Consider the following 10,434-nt stretch of genomic DNA (forward strand, 5'->3'; position numbering starts at 1 on the left):
ATGTAAAATTACTCAATAATATGTACAATTCCTGCATATGTATGCTCTCTGTATTATTGTCTTTCAGTCATTCAACTCTAAACCACTAATCCTGGCTATAAATCTTTCATCAAATCTAAAATCACCAAAAAAGATGCATAAATCAAGTTTTAGGTATACCATGACATAAATCGCGAAAGTTTTTGCACTTCTGACTCTGACGTGCAGTAATTCAAATGTGTTTGTCATTTTATTGACTAAAGAAAATAAAGTGCAGCTATAAATTCATTATCATCGCATACATTTACAAATTATCAACTTAAGTAAGCATCATCTACACCACTGTACAATCAACTGATTTTATAATATCTATAAGCACAAGAGAGACAAGAAGAAAACCAGAATAAACTAGTAGCCGCTGTTATAGTTGTGAATGGATGAACTAAGCGCATTTTTAATGATAATATGCCTTGGATATCTTGTCGATAATTTTCGCTATGATCAGCACCTAGGAGATCAGCATTACGCTGACACTTGCATTGCAGCAAGAAGCAAACTTTGGCTTTTATCCGTCGCTAGACATTTTCTGTGAATGGATCATTGAATCATTAATTCAATATTTAGTTCAGGCATACATTATGTTCGACAAAAATAAGATCCAGTTAACATCCAGACAGTTAATGACCGTAAAAGTAAGCTTTAGTTTATATTCAGACAAATTATGCTCCTAAGGGGCCGTTCACTTATTGCGTTACGCAAAAAAATGAATTTCTAGACCCCACCCCTCCTCCCTTCTCGTTACAAACTGTCCATGGAAAAACATTTTTTTGGTTAAGGCTGTTACAAAATCGTAGGCCCTCCTCCCCACCTAAAACGCGAACGTAATAAGTGAACGGCCCCTAACAAAAAGAAAGTTTTTATGAAAAAAAAAATCAATTTTCATTAACGGTTTTTTGAAATTCAAACTTATCGACTAATCCAATGTCAATGATGTTTTCGTTAAAGTCAGAAAAGTTAGTATAACTAAGAAATGATAATGAATTACAAAAGACCGAAATTGTTGTGTATATCTACGAATTAGCAGCTATCGAGTGCAAAAATTCCGAAGTCTCTAAGTGCATCCTCCGCGGAGTTTTTGTCTAACCAGTCAGTCAAAGTGAACCTTTAGAACGCATTGCATCTTAAGGAAAATCCGCTAAAAAATACAGAATCAAATATCGGAGTAAACAATAGTTTACTTCTCATTTTTAGTTTTTGTTTAGTCGCCAAGTTGTGAAGAGTTAAAATAAAGAGTTGAAAAATTGATAAATAAATAGATCCAATCAGTATTTGTACGTATCGTTGGCGTAAAGCAAATTGATAAGCGCAAAGAGCGAGAAATTTAATTTATCAGCGAGTTTATGGTAGAAAAAGTAAATTAAAATCCAAAAAAAGAAGAAAAATAATTTGCTATCAGCTGCAATTTCATGTGAGCGTATATTGCGTAATCGAAAATCACACACATAGACAGATTCGTTTATAGAAAAAGAGCAACAACAAAAAATTAGAGAACCGAAATTAAATTCTGTTCATTCTTCCGTTAAGTGAATAAAATAGTTTTAGGACACTCTAAATTTAGAATCATAGTGACATTAAGTGTATGGGACAGCTGTGAAAATAGCACGTAGTGATAAAAATTCATTATCTTGGACATCGCAGAAGCAATTTTAAATTTGACGCTAATTTACGTGCGGCTGTGAAGTTATTTTGGACTGTTTTTTTCCTATTTTGTTTGGTTGTGTTGCTGTCCAATTAATGGAGATCAAAAACTATATTGCCGTAAAATTGATGCCCGAATTGTTGAGGCAAAAAATTATATATATTGATGGTGCCGATGATACAGAATTCATAAATATCGATTCTGTTGATGTGAAAGAATTGAATGAAGCTTTTGCATTAACAAAACCCTATGCTGTCGATGTCAAATTGAGCCGGTATGCTGAGCGTGACGTAAAACATGAATTTCATTTAGTTGTGAAGGTCAGTAATATTTTTTTGTGTGCTGTATGTTTGGATATATTTTTTTGTTGTTGTGTGCAAAGGTATCTACGATAAAACACGAAATGAGAAATGATAAGCACAGATGATTGCGATCTCACATTTTTTCATCTCTCGCTTTATATTTTTTTCTACCTTTCATACCTTCTATTATTGTTATTTTTATTATTAAATAGATATGTTGAGATATGGGCATAGAGGGTTGAAATTCAGTTTAAAGGCAGCAGTGGTTATTGGTGAAAATAGAACGTTTTATGGTTTGGGGTATTTTAGCTTGAATTTTAAGTTTGTATAGCTTAGCTTTAATTTATTTAAAAGAACTAAACCCTAAAGGACGAAGATTATTCTCTAGAGGACTTGTTCACTTTAAATATACTAGATGAGCATGCAATGTTGCCAACACAATGACGAGGCGGCAGTATAATTAGAACTAAGTGGTAGCCAAATGGTAAATTTGATTGTTTTCGACAAGCAGCTGCCACTCGGTTCTGAGAATACTACCGTATCTTCATCGTGGTACCAGCATTTTGTTAAGTTACAATCTTGATTGTTTTCTACTAGGTCGATTTAGTTTTTGTATAGGAAAGTCAACTCAAGTCGCTTAAACTCCATATAAAACCCTAAGTCCACTTCGACCACTGTGAAAACCTGAAAATATTCCAACTTAACCAATAAATACTTGTTAAATTTTATTGGCACTTGTCCAAATTTCCCAAATATAAGTAACGCCAAAAAAGCTTATTCTCATATAAAAAAACATTCACAAAATTTGCCCAACATTCCCAAGTATTTCGATCCATATTCCCATAAACATTGTATGCTTGCTCACTATATGGCAGTAAAATAATAAATCAAAAATTCCTTAGAGGATATCATGTTGTACGGGAGGGAGGAGTTTGGCGGTTAAAAAGCCTCATAAAAAAAAAGAGTTTGAGATCAAGAAAAGGAAATATGTACTTTCATTTCGAAAGGAATTTATTACTTCACCTTAAAGTTGTTGAAAATAAAATAAATCTTAGATATCTTATATATAAATTTTATTCCTGCTGTAAATATGTATTTTATTTCATTTCAATGATAAAAGAGCTTGAACAAAAGTAGAGAGTTTGTTTTATTTACACGACATTGAAAATACGAATGCGAAAATTGAGAAAAAGAAAAGCTCAAAATTTTCTCATTCGTTTTTTGCTTCTTTTTGCATTAAGCAACAAAGTTTGAAAATTTGTCACTTCTATTTTTTTCTATTTTATTGTTATTTCAGTCATTTACGCAATGTTTTGTTTATTTTATCTACAATGGGCTGTAAAGTTTTACAATTTCTATGACAGATGTAGGTCATGGTGAGATTGAAATCCTTAAATTTACATGTTTTTGAATTAAAGCATATTTTTAATGTTTTTGGCTGGTAATTTTTAAAGAATTCTGGCCGAGCGACTCGAATGTAGCTTTTAAGGCTCTGATAAAGCTATTTTATTAACACTAAATAGAAACTGCCTCTATTTAACGTCTATAAGGTTGTCAATTTAAGATCGAAAAGCCTTCTACAATCTTATTACTCGGGCTGTTACTATGAAATATTTAAAGAAACAAGAGCTAACATTTCAATGGATTTGACAAGAAAATCTCAATGTTTTAAAGAAGTATTGCTTTAATTTGCTTTATAAATTGAATTCTCTTCTTGTTAAAACAAATAATAGTCATAGAAGCATATCCGTCAAGCACATGACGAAGAAATGGCCGAAAATAATTTTGATCGGCGTGACCCTAGCCTCAGGCTAGATCTGATAAACTCTGGCCTCACGTTAGTATCAAGTCTAGCTAAAGCTGAATTCTTGGATATTTATATGCCTTGTGTCTCTCGGGATATGTCTCTAAGAAGAAATATAGATATAAAATGAAAATTCTTTTGATTATTGATATCTATTGAAGAAAATACTTTTTCCTGTTAAATTTACAAGCTCAAAGCTATACCCACAATTTTAATTAATTTATTATCTCTTTGAATATTTCAGATTACTCCAACTGTTCCTCAGGATTTATACAATAGTTTACAATATGACGTTCTGTTTGATAGTGAAGAGACAGCATACAGAGATATTATTCCAGCTCTTGGTCGTAAAGATGATTTTCCAAAGTAAGTTTAACTTCCATAAATAATATCAAATTTAAGGTTCGTCCAAAAGTGCAGTCCTCTTAAGTGGACAAAAAACCGTTATAACTAGACATTAACTTGACTTTAATTAGTTTTAACGTATTTTAAAAAACTGCATATCTGCTACTTTGAATGAACTTTAAGTTACAGATGAAAAACTCAAGTCTGAGCATTAAAAATGCTGGAAATGCAGTTCCTTGCCGAGTCCTAATCAAAATTGATTGGGCTTTAAAACCTCTATGACTTTTATCAACTGATAGAATATAGAATCAGTTAAAATCTTCAACTTTATATCCTTAATTTAACATAATTTACTAATTGATCCTTATCCATATTCCAGGTATTACTATTCGCTCCGTGAGCAGAATAGAGCTGTTATGGTATTGGGCAACTTTAACTATGATGGATGGAAATTATCAAAATCTCGTGTTAATTTGGATTTAAATCATATTCTTGTTGCTGGTATGTTGTTGTGAAAATTAATCGTCTATGATGTGTGAATAAACAATGAGAGTGAAAAAAAAAATGCAAGAACCTACATACATGAGTATACTTTTATGTGTGCTAATGGATACATAAAAATTTGCGTTGGATTATATTTCATCATGAATATGCTCTTTTAATCCATTGAAAACACCTGTTGATAAGTGAAATAATGAAAAATATATAAGCGCACGGAGAGAACAAAATTCTTTCATATCCATTTCAACAACAGAAATTCAGAAAATGTTTCAGAATTGCGCTAGAAGTGAAATATGAAAAATAAAATATCCCGTCATGAATTAAGTAGGAAGAAAAGAGAAGAAGAAAAACCTGTGCAATATGTACATTACTATATTCCCATCCAGTGAGAGTTGAGCTCTAAATGCAATTTTGATTCCCTCCTTCTTTCCTGCTTGCATGTGCAATTTCTTTTCTGCCATCTCATTAAAATTAAGTTAAAATTTTTTTTATGCCTGCAGACTTTTCATGATGAATTAGTTTTGTGATTAAGGCGCATGAATTGGAATTAAGGTTAAATGAATTTGAAAAGTATTTTCATGAATTCTTGAGCATATAACTTTAAAATTGTTATTTTCATATTCAGAAAGGAATTCTCATTGGAATTTAGTTAAACAAATAGTCCAGACTATAAAGAATTTTTGTTAATTTTCATGTATGTAAATTCTTTTATATTATAATGAAGAATGTTTTTTGCACTTTTTATGATTCATACTGCATTGACCGGGCTACACAAATGAAGAAAATTCTGACATGGAGCACTTTAGGCTCTGTTAAAGCTCGTTTACTAATACAAAAAGAAAGCCGTCTCCGTGTTGTATTCAAATGGCTACAATAAGGCATCATCATGGAAGCACTTTCCGTTTGGTTTGACCAGCACAACTCATATGAAGAAGGCTCATACGTGGGGTTCTTAAGGCTCATACGTGGAGTTCTTAAGGCTCCACTAAAGCTAATTTGTGTATAAGATCTGTACCAAATGGAAGCTTGCTCCATACTTACTTTACTGATCTTACAGATCATTTCAAATCCGGTTTTACAAATAGATATATTTGGATATACATTACTTATGGAAGCATTTTGGGGTTCAACCAAAAGAGAAACCAAAAAAACATGATTATATTAATAAGAAATTGCATATTTTAGCAAGACTGACTGAATAATTCTTAATTTCAAATCATATTTTTAACAGTCGTTAAAAATAACTTTCAACAGCAATAACCCTGACAATAACTACTTACATACTTATTCATAAAATCACTATCAAAACTGACAAATGACAAAACATCAAAAGAATGATAGTTTCCACTTATCAGCCGACAGCCATAAAATGAATGTCATATCCAAATGAATAGTTTCCCTTTTCTGTGAAAACTTTTTTTTATGCTCAAAAAAATTTTTGAAATGAAAACTTTTTCTTCCATTTTTTTGCTACCTTATGCAACTTTCATTTGCATGGTAGATTAAAAATTTTAGCATTATGTCAGTCATGTTTCATTTTCTTTCCTTTATCCTTTCGTCTGAATGTGATATGGCAAAAAAAGGCAGGAAAATGATAGAAAAAAAGCATAACTTTTTTGTTCGCAATTATAGTGCTCATCTGTAATTATATCATGTAGAGTAAAGAAATGTTCTAAAAAAATATATTTCGTTTTTTTGGGTGGATGTAGATAGTGATGGATTTAATCATGTCTGTGTGAAGATGTAAAAACTGTTCATGAGAGTTTTTGTGACTTTTTCAATAATCCATTGTATTCTCGGAAAGAACATGACGAGGAAATGGAAGAAAATCTAGTCTCAGGCTAATGTAAAGCTAGTTCAGGCAAGAGTTGACGAAATCTGGCCTCAGACCAGTGTCAAGTCAACCTGGAGCTTGATTTTCGGTCATTTATACGCCGTGTGCTTTCCGGGATCGCTTGTCATGTAATGTGATAATCAGAGCTCTAAATCGACTCGAATTTTGTATGAAAAAGTCAACTCGACTTCATGCAAAATTCAAGTCGGCTTCCAGCATTGATGATAATCATTATGAACAATATAAACAGTCAATAAGACCAGAAAGCAAGTTAAGAATAACGAGACAAAAAGGTGATTTAAAATAAATGAACAATGCCTTAATATAGCTATCATATGTCCATATGACTATCATAATGCATATAAAAATAAAAACATACAAAGTACTTGACCTTCATCTATTGAAAATAAGGAAAAAACCTTCATTTATAGTGTACAAAACCTCATCATTAATGCATCATGTAAGATAGCATATCAAGAAGCTAAAACATATTTCCTTCAAATAAATTTCAAAAAAGGAACATAAATAATTCAATCATCGCATGTAGACTCACATTTGGCGAGCTATAAACTTTTCAATTTACGAACAATTGCTTCACTCTCGCAATATATAATGTGCAAAATAAATAAATCAAACTTATCACGTGTTCTTTATTTAAGTGTATATACTTATTTTGAGCTTTCAACGCGTGCCCTAAATCTCAACTCTAACATTGATTGACGAGTGTAACAGTGACCGAATACAAAGAATTTAATCTTATTTTTCATTTTTTTATTCTTATTTACTTTCTATGAATAAAGTTCGTGAATTGGGTAAATTTCATGGTGAATGTTACGCGTTAAAGGAATCAAATCGTGGCCTATTTCATATTATCACAAAATCATTTCGGGAGTCACGCTATGCGAAAGATTTCGATGAAATTTATGGTGCTATGTTAAAGGCCTCACCAAAGCGTGGAACACAAGCCATACGTGAGAATCATGAGCTGCGTCGAATTGTTCCAGAAGAATTTTTACAAAAAATTGAAAAATTATCTGAAGATCCTTGGAGCTATTTCAAGAAATGTGTTATACCTGTTGAACCACTTGCAACAATCATTCACGGGGATTATTTGAGAAACAACATCGCTTTCCAATATGATGAGAAGGTAAGTGTTTATCCTGCAATTATGCTCTGATATTTGAAAGAATTAGCAGCAAACTTGAATTTCCCAAACCAAAATTTACCTCTAATTTCCCAATACAGGCACCACATTCACCAATCAAAGCGATGATGTTTGATTTTCAAACGTTACGTTATGCATCACCAATGATAGATCTCGCCGTCTTTCTTGCCAACTCAACAGGTACAGATGTACGTTCTACCCACTTCTCTTTCATCTTCAAAACATATCATGAAGAAGTTATCAAGACATTAATGTTTACCTTGAAGAAATTCCGACATGAGATTGATGATATTTATAGGTATGTATAGATATAAATATAAATTTGTTGGCTCATGCAATTCCTAAGGGTGAATTTGATCCAAACTGTTTTGGAATCTGTTATGGTGCAACACTATAAATTGTTTTATTTTTATTCTCATATTCTGTTCTGGGTCTGCAATGTATTAATCATTATGTTTATTTATAAATAGCTACGATAATTTCCTACGTGAATATGCCAGAATGTCAATGTATGGATTCATTATTGCTGCACAATTTCTTCAAGTGTTGCATGATCCGGAGGAAATGGATATAGAGCAAGTTTTTGCAGAAGGAAATCGATTGGGTCCAGACTTCTTTGTTCAGGTAAATTATTGATATTTTAGTATTTTAGGCTATTTAAGGAAGGAGTTAGAATTGAGTAGTGCTTGTAATGTCGAGCCAGAGTCGGTATGCTGAAGTTTGGCTTACTTACTTACTTACTTCGCTGGTCGTACTTATCAATTGTAATCCAAGGCGTTTAAAGCAAGCTCCTTAGCAGGCTTTCGTCTGGCAATTTCCAATACCAAGTTCATTACTGCCTTCATCCACAGTTTCCTTCCAAGTGTTCTTTTGTCATCCAGATGCTCATTTAAAGCAAGATTTGTGGACTTTAAGTAAATTCCGTTTTAAAGCTAAGCTTAAACAAGAAAAAAAAAATCCATTTCAATTATTTCCTTTACTCATGTTGTGGTTGATCTTACATACATCACTGATGTCAACCTCTTAACCAACATTTGTGGTCGGTTTGAGGCTGTATGATATTTTTTGGTCATATTACTGCAAAAGTTTTTAAATCAATTAATTTACACGAGTTAATTATTTCAATCATAATTATAAATCTGATACGTCTAGACATTAATTTAAACTTTGACTTTTATCCTTGAATTTGATATTTATTGAACTAATTAAGTATGAATTTTCCACGCTAAGTATTTCAATAATCTAATTTCATATATTAACTGATAGCGATACGAAAAGTTTTTATCAAAGTTCGCATATTTCATGAAACTTTACTTCTCTTTTTTTACTTTATTTTAAAATTATATTCACAACATACAGAAAGCAATGAAAGCTGGCGGTGAAGTTGTCAACTATGAGCTTGCAGGATTAATTTATGACATGTATAAGCTTCATCAAAAGCTGGGTATAGAGTTGGAGTGAAGAGCATAATAATTAATGTACCAAGATGAAGCGAAATGGAATGAACATGCTGTTGAATTTCTTAATTAACTAAAAATATTTTTTTTTTGTCAAATGAATAAAGTCCATTGTTATTTTTGTTTTACTTATTTTACTATCGGCTAATTTTTAATTTCCATGCACGATTTTTATTAAAGTTTTTTTTTTATTTTATATTCAACAAACAGACAACAACATAACCAGACTAGTTGGAAACTGTATTACTGTATTAATCTGTTCACTGGTCACAAAATTATCCTTTCTGCTTTTCTTGTATTCAGTAAATGAAACCAGATCATTAACATTAACAATTACATCTGCTACTTGATTTTTAAACATCATTTCTGAAATTTCTATTTTAAAGTTGTTTTGGACGTCTGTCTGTCGACAATATTCAACAAAATTTAGAGTTTGTTTAGAATTTTGGTAGATTTTTGTAATTTTCAAAGCAATAAAGTCTAGTCCAAGCAATATAACGGGTCTATATGGCATTGTTCCTGGAAAGCACACGACATAGAAATTTGACTCTGGTCTAAGGACGAATTTCATCAAATCTAGTAGCATAACGGATCAATATGGCATTTTAGTGTTCCTGGAAAGCACACGACGTAGAAACTTAACCCAGGTCTAAGGACAAATTTCTCATCGTGTGCCTTCCTTGAAGATTGAAATTAATATGTAACTTATATGGCTGCCTAATAAGACAGAAATTTGAGTACGAGATTTGAAATTATTTAATTCTAATAATCGACTTTGATGCCATTAAAATCTGCAACTAGATGCGCCTCAATTCCACAACAAAGTTGTCAATTCAATCATTTAGCTACTTTAGTTTTCTCATTAGAAACAGCTATAATATGAAAACACTGATTTCCTCAGAGATTTTTCTTTATTATCTCTTAGAAATTTTCTTCAATTAATTTTCTCTTGTCATTTCAGTAAAGCTTTTGTTACTCATTCGTTTGCACAAACAAACATGATTTTCTATAGAATTGTTTTTGCATGTTAATTCAGGTATGAATGAATCTGTAACTAAATTTGCATGACATATACTGTAGTTAAGTTGTTTGACTAAATCTTTTGTAGGTTTTAATGTTAAATTTTGATGAATTTGAGAAAAATGCTTTCAGGTATGTGCAATTAGAGCAAGTTTTCTTGAGCATGTTCCTTGTCTGTTAGAGGAAGATCTAGAAGATATACTTGAGAGGCACAATACCGTTAAAATGGATCGATATCAGCAGTCACGATGCCTTAAAGGAACCCTCGCATCATACTGTTAATAAGACGAAACAACGACGCCCAGGCAAGCACTCTGTGCTACTCGGG

The 10,434-nt window shown here is 31.8% G+C and overlaps 1 protein-coding gene across 1 annotated transcript; it reads left to right on the forward strand.

The window, feature by feature from the left end:
• Positions 1-1,225: 1,225 nt before the first annotated feature.
• On the forward strand, positions 1,226-9,223 carry JhI-26 (Juvenile hormone-inducible protein 26). The gene is made up of 7 exons (XM_070648569.1): positions 1,226-1,998; positions 4,029-4,150; positions 4,509-4,630; positions 7,265-7,611; positions 7,710-7,927; positions 8,100-8,253; positions 8,989-9,223. Exons 1-7 carry the CDS (start codon positions 1,774-1,776, stop codon positions 9,088-9,090), a joined length of 1,290 nt encoding a protein of 429 aa, XP_070504670.1. The 5' UTR covers positions 1,226-1,773; the 3' UTR covers positions 9,091-9,223.
• The last annotated feature ends 1,211 nt before the right edge of the window (positions 9,224-10,434 follow it).

The sequence above is a fragment of the Chironomus tepperi genome, unplaced genomic scaffold, assembly GCF_022539635.2.
Source record: "Chironomus tepperi strain 1889 unplaced genomic scaffold, CSIRO-AGI_Ctep_v1 contig_406, whole genome shotgun sequence".
Taxonomy (NCBI): Eukaryota; Metazoa; Arthropoda; class Insecta; order Diptera; family Chironomidae; genus Chironomus; species Chironomus tepperi.

Excerpts from the sequence above, each read along its gene's own strand:
- JhI-26 (XM_070648569.1), top strand. The coding sequence starts at position 1,774 with ATGGAGATCAAAAACTATATTGCCGTAAAATTGATGCCCGAATTGTTG. Across the intron at positions 4,151-4,508 it reads CGTAAAGATGATTTTCCAAA|GTATTACTATTCGCTCCGTG; the intron begins GTAAGTTTAACT and ends TCCATATTCCAG. Across the intron at positions 4,631-7,264 it reads AAATCATATTCTTGTTGCTG|TTCGTGAATTGGGTAAATTT; the intron begins GTATGTTGTTGT and ends CTATGAATAAAG.